At 26.9% G+C, this 16,295-nt stretch overlaps 1 protein-coding gene across 1 annotated transcript in view; it reads right to left on the bottom strand.

Moving 5' to 3' along the window:
• LOC113552222 (5-hydroxytryptamine receptor 2B) overlaps window positions 1–16,295 on the bottom strand; it is an 85,552-nt gene that overhangs the window by 29,014 nt on the left and 40,243 nt on the right. Inside the window, exons 3-4 of the mRNA XM_026954977.1 lie at window positions 12,909–13,136; window positions 7,381–7,520 (exon numbers count right to left, since the gene is read on the bottom strand). Coding sequence (XP_026810778.1) covers window positions 7,381–7,520; window positions 12,909–13,136 — 368 coding nt within the window. The remainder of the gene's footprint in view (window positions 1–7,380; window positions 7,521–12,908; window positions 13,137–16,295) is intronic.

Raw genomic sequence — 16,295 nt, 5'->3', positions numbered from 1 at the left:
CTGTATAGAGCTTTGGGGAGCGTCTAAAAATCTAACTTAAATAAAATCCAATCCTTCCAAAACATTTTCCTAAGAATACTAATTATTGCTCCTCCACACATTTAAAATCATACTCTCCACTCAGACATGAAATTACAAACAATTCATGAAGAAACCAAACGCTAAAAGATTCCACGACCGTTTTTCCACCCACTCAAACCCTTTAATCAAAAACCTTTCCTCTCTCACAAACCCAGGTATCCCTCAAACATTTAAAACGCAAATGGTGCAAAGATCTTTTAAAATAATAATAAAAAATTATTTAAAAAAAAAATACCTATTCTATCTATAACTTTTTGAAAACTCAGTTATAAAGTGTCATCAATGAGTGGCTTTTTTATTAAAATTGTATTATTCATGTTATTTTTTTTCTTCTATCATATATACTTATTATGTCTACTGATATAGATTGTATATTCTGACTTAAAATAAAAAAAAAAATATATATATATATATATATATATTAATATGTATTAAATATTGTGTTCAAAACAAAATATGCTTGCTTTGACCTTCAAAAAAAAAAAAAAAAAAAACATTGAAATAATTTTAGAAACGTTTTCACCTACAAATGTGTTAACAAAATTAACAACTAAATGTATATATGTTATTGTGAATGTCTGCAATTGGTGAGTGCTGACAATCACCTAGTGAATGTCGACATACACCTACTAAATTGGTGAATGTTTAAAAATTAAAATAATATAGACATGTACTAGTAGATGTTGACGTTTACATGAGGGTTTTGGTCAATGTTAACATACACAACACAGTTTTGGTTAATTTTGACATAGGTTACGTATTCGCATACATTATTATAGTATAGTACTATAGACAATAATATAAAATAGAAATGATATGTTTAGTTACAAATATTAACAATTACTTTTATTAATCATGATTATTATTATTGAACAATATTATACCTATATTAATAATTTAAATTATGATTATTTTGCCATACAAAAATTATTATTTAAAAAAAACGGCGAAAATTATTCTCTTTATTGCAACATGACAAACTGTCATGACATTTTGAACTGTATAAAATGCCAACATTTCTATAACCAAAATTTTTTTATGGTACGCTTTGTTATACAATTACATCGTGTATAAGTAGGTAGGTAATAAAAATTAGATAAGATCAGATTAAATATTATCGGCATTACCAACATTCATCAATATTGTTATAAAAATGTCGACATTCGCTGGTAAATGTTTACAAACAGTACACATTTAATCAATATGCCAATATTCACCAACGATTTTGTTGTAAGACAACGTTAACCGGCGACTGCCAGCACTCACCAATTGCGGACATTCGCAATAACATATATATAAATTATTATCTTTAATTATTTTGTATTTCAAAACTGATAATACTTTTTATGACATTTCCTATTAATTTTGCACAAAGTACCTTTTATTCAATGAAGTAAATTACAAAAATAAAAAACAATTTTAACAAAATGTATGACACTGTTTTTATTAGTTTTTCTTCACTTTTAAGAAAAGTACTTGGAATTTCCAACTTTTTTCCAAAGCATACACTACAAACAATTGTTTACCAAAAACTGTAGGAATCATACAATTTAAAGCAAATTGTTTACTTTAAAAAAGATTGTTAGAAGAAATTATTTTTGAAATAACTCCAATATATCATCGTTAAACCAATTTAAATTCTTTAATCTGTTAAGAATCTAAAATGTATTGAAATTGTTAAATTGTTACTACCGTATAATTAAAAAATATATATCTGCTATGAGATAAAATATGAATTATTTTATATGTTATGTAATATATATCGATGTCTGTAGTTTTACAGGGATTTAATGCACTGTCTACAATTTATTCTTCTCCGACCACTACTTTCATTTTCCAATGTTGCGTGTTCATTGTTCAAACAATCTTTTAAAATCCTAAACGAGCTGCAGTATTGTGGAAACTAATTTTTAAAAGCGCATCGTATGACTTTAACAAGTCGCATTTTTGTCCTGAACTTAAATTTTGGTGTTAAGACATTTTTAGATTTTTATAAAAACAAAACAGTAACCACCAAAACGTAAGCACATCGAAGCTGAACAAAACTATAACAGTTAATAGCGTAGTGGGTACTGTACTTACGATACAGAACAGTAAAAATAAACAAAGTTAATTGGACAAGTGGAATTCAGTATTGATACGGAACAGCAAAAAAGATAAAATAATGTAGTACCGTAGTAGTATTATAGTAGTAGTACCTTGGCCCTAATTGATTCAAATAACCGATGTGTTGTTTCAATAATCTGATTAATTTTCAACGTTTTAATATACAGCCGGTCCATCCCTAGACATTTCATTTAAATAACGCGATTGTATCTATTATCCGTGTTCCTAATAAATGACTTCTACTGCATTTGAAAAACTCTTAAATACAATTGATAGTAATAATAATGGCTGTACTCAAGGAAATGTTTAAGGTCTTTGATTTTAAATTCTCAAATCAGAAATTGTGGCTCATAAAATAACGTAAAAATATTTAATCTAAGTAAAGAATGAGATGAAAAAAATAAGTTTTGTTTGAATTGGAAAAGCAAAGATGGAAATCAATTAAAGTGTTTTAAATTTGTATTTATGTATTCACAATGTAAGTGATAGGTATATAATGTGTAATTTTGGAATACGTTTTTGTAAAGCAAGCATACTTATTTAAGGTATATTCAATTTTGTTTTTAAATAACTCAGAATAAACGTATAAAAATAAATGAAGATTTTATTTATTTGAATTTTTTTTCATAATATATCTTTTCTCAACAACGTTTTTGTTATCAAGTGGTTAACACGAGTTGAATCCATATTGACATTTAATGATTACAAAAATATATATTTTGGTCTTACTGTTAGACCAAAAAAAAAAAATATGTTCACCGTTTTGAAATCAATTGAAAGCGGTATATTATGTAACGTGTGAGATGTATATATTTTTCAAAAGAATTAATAAAACGTCCCACATTAGGACGATGACAGAAAAAAACACTTTACTTCTTTTTAAATGATGATTTGTTTACTTATATTCACCCGATTGTCAACAGTCGTAAATACAGATATAGGTAGACACATAGTTTATTTATGTCCCATTCATATTACGCATTTACAGGTATTACGTATATACTATATACATTGATAATATGTTTCGTACATTTTGTGTACATTTTAAATCCGAGTTACAACTCACGAACACACTTGGTAATAACGATAAATCAATATACACAAAAAGTGATGTTATTGTCATACTCGAATTCGAATAAATACTTCTATGAACATTTTCAATTTTTAGTATTAAATGACCCAGAAAAAAAAATATTTAAAAAAAAAATAGAATTATATTAAATTTAATATTATCATTATATCTTATATTAAAATTTTAATTATTATAAAATTAATAGTAATACGAAATTATATCGAACAAATATCAATAGGTTATTCGATATTGATTTCAATGTCGATATTGTATAAATATATTAGAATTTATATTTAGACAGCAAATAAATTAAACGATTTAATTAGATATCATCAATTATATAGTACGAGTAAATATCAAATATCAAAATATAATCGAATATCATTCACATTATTTTTTTTCATATTGTGTTTGTAATAAGTATAATATAAAATTATAAATTATTAAAAAAAAAAAAAAATTGTACTTGAGAATGTGAAAAAAATCGTCTAAAAATCTATTATCGATATTACGATATTTATATTCAAAAATCGATATACTTAATGATATAATATCGATATGGATAGTAATAAATTATCATAATCCAACACTAAAAAACACATTAGTTAAATATTCACCGAATTCAAGTTAAACTAAATATACGTGTTGTTATAATGTTTCTATTGCAGTTAGTTTTTAATTTATTCTCGACCTTTTCGATCTCTTTTTTTTGTATTTGACTGGTTGTACTGGGCAATGGGCACAATTGTCATTACAGATTCCTGTGACAAATAGGGTGAGTATTATTGCAATTTTAAATATAATATGGGCAATTAAACCTTATTACATACTTTATGAACTCTGTGTCGATTAATTATATCTCCACTGATTAATAATAATCACACGGAAATTGGCAACAGAACTTTTTAGAAAAAATACCCTCCTATCGTGCTATTATGTAAGTATACATACATATTATTATATTATACAGTGTTATTATTGTTGTTCCAAATGTAATGAAAAAAAAAAACAATGTTTATTTTTAATATTTATAATTATAATATTTCACTTGTTTGTTTTGAATGGCCTATCGGTTACGTGCTTCCTAAAATATATAAATATACTAGCTTTCCCCGTGTACTTTGTTGCCCGTACAAAATGTATCTGTGTTAAATTTGGTGCCCTAATGCTAACATATTTTAGCGTAACATGAGTAGATAAACAATATTTTTAGTTTTCTGATTTGATGTATAGATGATATTTTCGACTTATCGACTTTGCATGATCACGTGCGAATGATTGTGCGGGATGCACAACGTGATTTCTTTATCATTTAGCAGCAGCATTTTTTTTTAATCATTTTTTTTTTTTCGTTAACCGACCAACATTTGATTTCCTTTTCATTCCGGACCAGAAGCCAACAACTAATAAAGTTTCAATAGTATGAACCAGAAACAATGAAAAAGTTTTGTATTGTTATACTAAATCAACTATTCACTAAAATACTAATTACTACTACTAATAATAAATAATAATTGGTTACACGAATGAAAAAAAAAATATCCTTATGAGTGAATTTTCTAACTATTTAAAAAATTAAAAACTCGATTTTTCATTAACTTCTAGAATCAGAATTAATAAGCTTAAACCTTACTTTCCAATATACTCTTTAATATAAAAAAAATATACCAAGATAATTGGAAAAGTAGTTTCAGAATACATGTGTGACAAAGATTTCCATTTTCATATTTATACATAAAATATATATAGACAAATTAAACTGTATCGGATGATATAGCAGTATCTTGTATAGCGCGTTTTAACAGAACGCTTAAAAGATTGATAGATTAGTGGTCTTGAATTATATATTGTATTCAAATATTAATTTTTTTTTTAATATCTCTATTATTCTCATTTTTAATATTATGTTTTATTTTATATAAAATGAATATTCTTACTTATGTATTAATTAGGATTATTTATATATTATGTTTGTATATAAACAACAAAGAATAAATTTAAAAAAAAAAAATAGGTAATGAAAAATATTTTCCGTTAATCGTTAACTGCATTTTTATGATTAGATTTAAAATAAATCATTCAACTCAGCACTCCTCTTATGGTTCGACTTCTCCGTTAATAACCACCATACTGTGCCACTACAAATACCATCTCCAAAATTCTAAATAAAATCAACTGGGCATAGATATTTTCTTATATGAAAAATTGAATATCGATGATTAACTCACTCAATTGCAAAACCTGCTTCGCTTTTCCCTAAGCATTTGAAAATCTTATTAACGAAGCTAGCGAATTAACAAACCACCTCTCTGATATCAACTATTATTAAATAAACTTGTATTAAAGTGTACCATTGTTCAGTTATAATACTATTTCGATCATTCAATAATTGTTTAAAAAATAAGAAGAAAAATCTATTAAAATTAACCTCTTAAATAAATGTTTTTAATGGTAAAGCCGTATTGGCTGTATTCTGTATTTTATTACCTAATGTTTATATTTCTATTGTTTAATAAATTTAACTTCTCCGTCTCGTTTTATGTATTTTGTATTGTTTGTAATTTGGAGTGCATACCTAATAATGCTAGTCACCTATATATATATATAATATATATGTATGTATGCCATCACATTCGAGTATAATATTATTTTATTTGTGTTATTTTGACGATTTTGTAGAACACTTTACTAAACAAATAGTGTAACAATAACCATGGTTTAGCCATTTAAATCTGAGAACAAGGTACATAGAATTTATACCGTAACTTTATAGATATGGGTACTAAAAATTTATAGACCGAAAGTTGGAGTACATCCAAATTGTATAACAATTTATTGAATAGTTTATATATTTATTATTATTTTTTAAATATTGTTTAATAACTTTCGGTTTATGCTCACTTATTTAAAATTAATTTATACCATCATTATAAATGATGCTTCATGGGTTGAAAGTTCTAAACAATTAATTCTAACGATTTAATTGAAATAACAAGTTCCTTTTATAGTACTATAGGTATACTATATTATTATATCAACTGTTTTTTCCATCATTTTATTTTACGATTGTGATGAGTGATATTTTGAAATAATTGATAACAAGTATCGAGCAAAATTTTAATAATTTATTAAATCATTAAAAATAGGTTAGATAAGGTATTATATTTAAAACCCATCAATTTGAGTTTAAGAAAATAATATAATGTATAACTAATAACTATGTTAATTATGTTATATTACGATTACGAAAAAAATAACATTTTTTAATATTTTATGAATGAACCGAATACTGATCGTTTTAAAATAAAGTAAATATACTTACTAATATTAAACTTTATTTTGATTTTAAGTAAAGCATATAATACCACAATATGTACATCACAAACATAATGATAAAAAATAATTATATACATTTTTAATACCTTTATTCTTTTATTTTGAATGATTTATTATTATTTAAAAACTAAATACAAACTATATTACTTAAATGTAAAATTATATTGTCAGATTTCCTGCGTTTAATTATTTCTTGTGCATGATATTATTGTTTAATATTTTATGATTTTGTTAAGTTGCTATAAACAATATAAACGTATATTAAAGAGTTAGACTAAGTAATCTACAGATCAGTCCATCACCATTTATTGTGCACTTAACAACTTTTTTTTCCGATTGATTGATATATCTACTTTTTGGTATAATAAATCTTTCAAATCTAAAACTATTTTATTTTAAACAAAAGTCTAATGAATACAAACTTTTCTAATTTTATATACATATACAAACAAGTTTATACAAATATAACATTTATTCAGCAACATCACGGACAATTTGGGATACGTAATGAAATATATTAAAGTGAAACTCTCTGGCTTCCTTCAAACATTCATTTATCATTTTGCTTTTTAAACAATTTTTGTACAAAAAAGTACCGAAATGGTTTCTATTGGTACAGTATTTGACCATGTAATTTAAAAAGTTTTCGCGACATTCATGCATACGACGATCGTTTTCAATACGAAATGTATTTAAAAAAACATACGCAAAATATAATATTCAATATATAATATAATATTATATCATGGCAAAAACCCTCAATTAAAAAACTTTATAAGACTCACCTGAACAGTAAGGGCATACGTGACTACCATAATGATCATCGGTATGTAAAATGCGACTAGTGAACCAAAAACGAAAAAAGCTCGATTGTTGATTACACAAACCCCTGGATCCGGCATAATGTTCTTAGGATTGTATAGACCTGTAAAATATAATACGAAATATAATATTCAAGTTACATCGTAGGTGCATCAAAAACTTTCAATCCTTTTTAGTGTTACTTAATACGAACACAAATATACGATATTATTCAGTGTTTGAACAATATTATTTTGAAAACAGTATAGTCACATGCACATTTAAATTTAAACATTGTGGTTGTCGATTGATGTTAATGATTTTACCTATTTTGTAGATATTTTAATATAAGTAATTTATTGCAAATTTAGTAAAACAATGTAAATATTATTTAATATTTATCACTTAATTTAAACATGAATAATAATTTATTATTAAATTTGTTATTATAAATTATGTCTGTAGTTAATTTGTTTATAAATCTCAACAATAATGAAGAAATATAATTTTAAAGATAAAGTGGATCAGCCAATATTTGTCTTCAATAGGTAAAATAAATAGTATGTTTAATTTACATAATACTACAGTGATATGTAGATGTACATTTAAGCAACTTTTGAAAAAAATTAAGAATCATTAAAAAAAAATCTGAACATTCTTATAATAAAGTTTCTGAAGTAAAGCTAAATACTGAAGCCTAAAATAAGTCTCATGGTAATGAAAAATAATTTTTTAATACAAAATTATAGATATTATAATATTCTTTATAAAATGATATAAACTTTTGAATAAAATAGAATGAACACATTATTTTAAAATGGCAGTTAGTCTAATATGCACGTTATTGTTATAAACAAATATTTTTTTTATGTTTGATGGAAGATTTAAAATAGTTGTTTTTTATGTTATTTGTGATACAAGTAAGGTGAATAAAAAGCGAGAATGGTAAAAAGGACAGAATTCGGGTCACTTGAATGTTTTGTTTTTACAATTTCCTCCTCAAATGAATTGTTTTTGTATTTTGATGAGCTATTTTAATATAAAAACTTTTTCATGTTAGTGTAGAGAAAACAATACTATCATACTTTCGAGAACACCAAAGCGTATTATGTATAAAAAAAAAAGCTTTATTTAATTAAAATTATATATTATCATTAATTAATATTAATTTGTTAATATTATTATTGATAATTTAATAATAATTTCACATTGTATAAATGAACTATTTCTCAATATTTCTCAAATATTGGGATGATATATTGTCGTACATTTTTATGTTGAACACAGCAATAGTATATAGTTTAAAAATATTCAAAACAAAACGCAATAAAGTATGATTTCTGGCTAAACTTGTTTCTTTTTTGCATTTTCCTTAAAAAATCGTTTAAAGTTTTCCAATTGTGACATACTCAATAAAATATATAGCAAAATAACCTCTGTTCGTATCCGACCGATTGATGGCCGTCCCTTTTTCTATTTATTCCTGGATACACGTTCGTCACGGGTTCCCACTCGTTCACTCAGGCGCACACCGACACTCATTATTTCCGGAGAAAAAAAAACATCGAGTCGAACACCCCTCGAGGCCTCGAAGCAACAACTTGTTGTTGACTCATGTCTCACACGGACTCACGTCCGTGAGACGAATTCGATGTGATGAGATTGTTTTATTTTTTTTCTTCTCTCTTACCGCCAACAAAGCACCGTTCATACTATAGCCATAAACGTACCAAGAAAATATGACGACATAAATCCAATAAACCACTGGTGGCAATGGTTTCTAGTTGTGATGTCGGACGGTGCGAGTGGTTTGAATGGTGCTAAACGCGTGATCAAATATCTAACGCGTACCTATATATCTATAGTGGTAATAGTACTACAGTCGTGATAATTTACGCGCTAGTCACATGCGCGTAGAAACAGAACAGATATTGGACATTTTTACGGGTAATGTAAATCGTAAAAACGTGAACACGACGCGAAACGGTGCAATTTTACAGCGGCGTGGTACTACGTTATTACGTCGAACGAACGAAAACATCGTCATCCCCCATAATGTTATCATAACATCACGACGTGTTATAATATATTATTATAATATCACGCGATTACGTAGAGCGTGTGCACGAGAGAAGAACGCTTTTCCGTGGACTTCCCGAGTCCGCCGCCGTCGCTGCACATTTGACTGGCCCTCCCCTATACATTATACCCATGGAGCCTGTCCCCCGCCCGCAACCCCTATGGGACGTCGACGCACGTTCATAATTTATTATTCAAGGCGGACCGTGAGAAAAAGACAGGTGCTCGTTTGTTGTCTTTATAACCAGCTCGCCCGGCGTATACGCGTAGGTATATTATATTATATACCTACCTACCTACTGCTGGGCTATATAAATGTAATGCACGCCGAGAAAGAGAGAGAGTGAATGAGTGAGAAAGAGAGACAGAGACAGACAGATAGATAGAGAGGAGAGCTAAAAAGGACTACGCGAGTGTGTACCGTATTTATATGGGCGAGTGTGCGCTGCGTGGAAATATTATAACGGGGGCGGCGCGGGGAAGGACTTACCCGTACGGCACGTCATTGTATACACGAGAGCCTTGAAATAATTCGCAGGGTCGCATATATTTTTCTGATAAGACGGATGCACCGGCGAGAAGTGGCCGAGACCTGGTGATATACCTTTAACCATTAGATACGAACGTTGTTCGTTCTTATTATCGTGACGCCTCGATGCCGCTCGTTAGGTCGAACACGGTCTATTTGGCTAATTAACTGCACGACAATCGAAATATTTGATACAATATATTATGGCTATTGCCATAATAGTGCACAGTGTCATACTCATGATACTCGTGGCGACAATCTGTCCGGCCAATCTGTTCGATGATCATTTTTTTTTTATGTCTATTCGATTTTTATTATTTGTTTACTATCGCATTGTTTCTACATTTTTTTTCGTGTGGTTGAATATCAAATCAGCTATACTTTGTTTTGAGGTACTGTTTAGCACAGTGGTATTACGCGATTATAATCAAAACAATACGGTGATATGTATATAATTATATAATTAATATGAAATTGGTAGTTTATCATATTTTACACACGTTTAACTGTGAGTTTTTTTTTAAGGTGAATATTAATTATGACCTTGTTATAATCTAGCTATTTACACTTAACATGTTTATAAACAATTCATTATATTATGAAATTCAATAAAATAGTTATATCAACGTTTTCATAATCACATAAAATAAGTTTTAAAATTTAAATTAAAAAAAATGTTATATGTTATACAGAACCGACATAATGTGACCTTAGAAACAAATAGTTATAATAATCATAATAATCTAAATATTATTATGTATAAAATTAAGTATTATTATTGTTTCCTATAAGTATTTATGATTTACATAATTGTTTGTATAATATGCTGATCAGATAACATATGGCACTATACCTGTTTATTATTATTTTGTATTTAAATATTTTATACTTTAAACCTCAATTTTCGTAAGCCATATAATAATAACAAGCGTTCTTCCTAAAATTAAATTGTTATAGTACCTACCGTGTATGTATGATGTGAAAACAAAGACTTTATCTTGAAATTAAATTAAATATTAATTTTATACCTAGATGTTTTAGGTATAATTTTGTTGAAAAAATAATGATTAAACAGTCTCCGATTCAAATTATAAATTATTTATGTTACTCCATAAGCTGTAGTGTAATCAAACAAAAATCAGTAAAGCTTTCGTAGTCAAACGCAAATAGTTTGTTAAAATTATAATTTAGTCGAGTGCGTGTGTGTATACCTACGTATTTATAATGTTTAGGAGAGGTGCATAAAATATTACATATTAATGTGTTATACTCTAGACTGTATTTTATTATGCATAGTTTGTTTAACGTAATTATAAAATAGACGGAAGAGATCTGAAAATAACTGATGTGTATATATTATAAGATCATACTTAGAATACTCGGGCTATTAATTGAATTATTTAATAGTGTAAACAAAAACGAGACGCTATTGAACAAATCTCCAGACAGTCGAGTCAGTTAAAATGAGTTCTTAAGTATAAGTACATAAAATTCAGCAAGTGAATACACATTTTACCTAATAGTATATTTAAATAAACTCAAAATTGAAAATAATTTTTTCACTTGTACGTAATTAAAACATTATAATATTTTGGATTGTAAAAACCATTGCTTAATTAAATTTAAATTTATTATGTAGTATTAAGAATTTAAAAGTTATTTACATTATTTAACAATTGATAATATACAAAAACAAAATTGATTTGAATGAATGAACATTGGGTATTTTTTCTTATTAATTCACATTAGTTTAGGATTACTGTTTACGTTATAATTAGGTACATTATTTAAATCATATAAATACACAACAAATTCTCTAGGAATCCAAAATATTTAAAATATGGAAAAATATGAAATACACAATTTGTTATGTATTTGGAATTCTCGATGCTTAAAATAAATAATGAACTATTTTTGTCTATATTCTATAATATTTAGCAAATACTATAAAGTCCTTAGCCTTGAATATAAGATAAATAAATTGTTTTATTAATGTCCTCAAAAACTATTTGTTGAAAAATAAAACAAAAAGTATCCATATATCCATATTAAATAGCATTTTATATAAAATAATTCAAAGGAAAAAATCCTAAAACGCAGAAAACGTCTATTTTGCAGAATCTTAACAATGTTTTTTTTTTAAAAATAAAAAAGTGAACCAATCAGTAAAAAGGTTTACGTATAATATTATATAATCATCTTATTATTTTTACCTTTTAAGTTAAAATCAACGTGGATAAATGGTTATTTTATATGTAGAAATGAATGAACAAAACCTTTTATAATCAAACTTAATTTTTATATTTCATTTAAATAGAGTGCATGGTATCAACGAAAATATAATAAGTTAGTAAAAAAATGTAGTTAGGCGGTATGTAACACTGAGTATGTAGAAAAAAAAATATAATTACTACTACGTCTTGTTTTAACTTGTGATTATAGTACAAGCAATATATTTAATTTACTAAAAAAGTTGGTCAAACTGTTTGGTGAGATAATTCAGGAATATAAGTGTTTGTAATGTAGCGGGGAATTAATTTATTTTGATATATTATTTAAAACGATTCCAAACGTAAGCAAAAACATATGCCTACTTTAACTTATTATGCAATAAACACATATAAAACATAATAATGTACAACAAAATACAAATGGATTGGATACCAAAAACAAGATGGCACTGCCAAAGGTGCTTTAACTGTATACTTATATTTTGGAGTACCTATCACCGAGAATAATAATTTTTTGAATACAGAATGAATAAACAAATTACTTAATATACTGTATATGTGTTTAAAAGTTGCAATTTTCTAATTCATAAGGATACATAAAACAAAAAAAAACATTTGAATATTTAATAAATTACAATGAAGTAAGAGGTATTGGAAAGTTATAAGCACTTACCGAGAAGCGTAACGGAAAACGACACCAAAAATGATAAAAACCAGACGATCGCAATTTTGAAACACACTAATTTCATGGTGGAATAGTGATGCCTGGTCCTGAGTGGATGTCTTATGCCCAGGTATCTTCCCAGCGATATGCAACACATGTGCATAATGCTAGAACTGCACGCCAGCACGTCGCACGTGACATACACGTTGCACCAAGCTACGCCCAGAGGCCATTCACCTAATAACACACAAAACGTGCATAAATTATATTATTATCGTTGTCGTTGTTCAGCCGCAATTGTCACAAAAGCTACAGTCGTTTAGTGGCATCCATTGAAAAAAACCATATGTGTGATCTGTAAGCACGCGGCTTTTTTAAAATATGCGCGGGGCATGGTGTGGCAATACTTCCATGGTGGGTTTTTTTTTTAGGATGATTGTGATCGGTTTTAAGGGGGGGGCGTCCATAATGTTATTCAATACGTGCCGATCCTTGGCTATAACACCCTCACGCTGGACGATCGCCATTGATCTAAATAAATACCTACGGGAGCATAACGATCAGTGATGACGTGTATAGTGGAAGTGTTGAAATCGTAAGATAACTATATTTAATTCTCTTCTAGAAACCACCATCAATGTTGAAAATTGAATTATTTTTACATGCCCAGAAAATGATAACAGGAACAAAAATAAAAATATTATAAATATATTTTTTTTGTAAAATCAATTCATTCATCGTTCGACTTTAAAAAAAAAAACAAAACAAATATTTACCGAGAAAATGACGGTTCATCGATAATACAATCATCCTGTTTATATAAACACGTATATATGATCCGATATATAATCGTACATTATGTGTAATATTAAATATTATATTATTCAATAATCGATTTGCAAATACTATACGGTTCTAAAATAATGATTTTTTTTATTATTATTTCCCTATTGTAAAATGTTGATTTGTAAATATAAGTATTTTTGATATTCTATACTATAGAATCTATAGAGTTGTGTTTTACCATATACGACATAGACTTCTTTGTTTTACGATTTTTGTAAATACATAAATGTATCCATATCCTACCCGTTAGATAATAAACATTCAAAAAATAAACTGTGCATAAGCTGATAAAATTAAGAAGAAGTTTATAAAGCCCTCTTGGAAATAAACATCGACAGTAAAATTACTGTACGGTATTCTCGTGATATGATTGTTAATTTTTAAGTTTTTTTCATAATAATAAAATAAAAGATATTTTTTTAAACCAAACTCAAAAGTAATTTTAAAACTTGTTCAAATAAATACAAAATAAGAACTATAAGAATAGTAATTTAGTACGAAAAAATGAACATAAAATACGTGGATATACAACATTTATTTAATCGAAAAAAAGAACAGAGGAAGTACGTAACTACTCTGCTGTACATATTATCACGCAATGATAAATTATTGTATACGAAAAACGTTCTAGGCGAAGACTGTTATTAGGCTACATCACCAAATACGCCTATTTTATGATATATTTGTTTAATATCGGTACTAAAGTAATTTTTTAGTATTATGGTAAGTTCATTTAATGTTTACTGATAACTTTGAATTTATTTATCATTAATATTTAATTATTATATTACTTTATATGTATGTTATTTTTTTTTTAACGACAAGTACGCTCAATCACATATATTATATTATAATGGCTTAATTAGCACAGGTACTCGTATAAAAACATATTGTGTGATAAAATAATATTTAAGTAATTCATAATTTAATATTGACAACTATAATCATTTAACTGAATATTAACAACTGGCAATAATAATCAACAATCAATATAGTAGCGCACCAAACATAACCTAGGTCGAAGTAGACTATATAATAAAATATCTAAGTTAGATAAATAAGCTTTCACAAAGAGCCGATATCATAATATATTATTGTTATTATACATTTTTTATCAAAACCGATTTACCGCTGAACGGTGTGAATAGGTCCATAGTATAAATAGGCAAAAGCATCAAAGTAATCTAAATATTTTAAAAGTGTAATTCTGTACCTATGTAAAATATGTAAAAGTATTCATTGTTCAGATCGTCGTTGGTCGTACATTTGTTATACATATAATATTATTTTATCACAACTGACTGTTTACGTGAAACGTTTCTAATGAAAAGTATATATAAATATATATATATATATAATGATAATTCTACATACACACGCATTTAATCTTAACAATTATTATTCAACTATCAAAAGCAATATATATAGATATCAATAATCCACAACAAATCCAATGTCTAATACTCTTTTCAATATTATAGTGTTGTTATCGTCAGCGTTTACCGTAGACTGAACATATCTATATTATATGATGATGATGATGATGATGATAATAATAATAACAATAATAATATGATGGCATACGCGTATTACGATAGTATTATTATGTAAAAGTTTTTGATGGAATGATTTAAAATTTTTCACCGCCGCTGTGAGCGCAGACAATTCCATCCGGTTGACGGAGATGGCAACCATTCGAATGATTATAGGATTACACAGAAACTTCACGGATTAATCGCATTATTCATAAAAGTCAATCAATATTGAATAGGTATTAATATTATATTTAATCATATAGGAAACATGACGTTTCCCAGAGTGTACCTTTATGGTTTGTATTGTATAAAGTACATACGTGGAAAATCAAGATATTTCTCGTGTTCATTGATAAAGTATTATAATAGTGTACCTATACAGTGTACCCACTACTACTCTTCGAATATCTCGTATATTTTGTTATAATGTTATTTGATCATAAAATTATTGTGATCGTTAATTTTTTCTCGAGTTGAGAATAGTTAAAATTCTGTTTTAAGTAAATATACATTTTAAAACACAGAAATAACGTGAACAAATATTTTTAAAATAATAATAATATACAATAAATCAACAGATAAAAATAAAGACAATTTTGGCTTAGTTACAAAAATAAAAATATATAATAACTGTCTATTTTTCAAGTGGTTTTGCTGAGATGTTTCTTATTGCAATAACTACTATTACCTGTCAATTTATTAATCTTTCTACTGTGACCTGAAGTAGGCAAAGGTTGGCAAGTTTCTCAACACTAACTAAACTTGAGAACCAAATATTGGAAACTAATATATAGATACTCCTGAATAATATAGTACTTTAGTAATCATGCGATGCAACAAAAGAGTATGTTTCGTTATTAATTTAATATACAAACGTAGGTTATACAACTAACTTTAGTTATGTAAAATATGTATTAGAATTTATATTATGGTAATCAAAAATAATTGTTTAAAAAATGCAACCATAAAAACTAAATAATCGATACTCGATGATTATTATACTCATGAAATAACT

This window comes from Rhopalosiphum maidis, chromosome 2 (assembly GCF_003676215.2).
Source record: "Rhopalosiphum maidis isolate BTI-1 chromosome 2, ASM367621v3, whole genome shotgun sequence".
Classification (NCBI taxonomy): domain Eukaryota; kingdom Metazoa; phylum Arthropoda; class Insecta; order Hemiptera; family Aphididae; genus Rhopalosiphum; species Rhopalosiphum maidis.
Note: the sequence above shows the minus strand (reverse complement) of the source record. Positions and strands in the feature narration are given on the sequence as shown.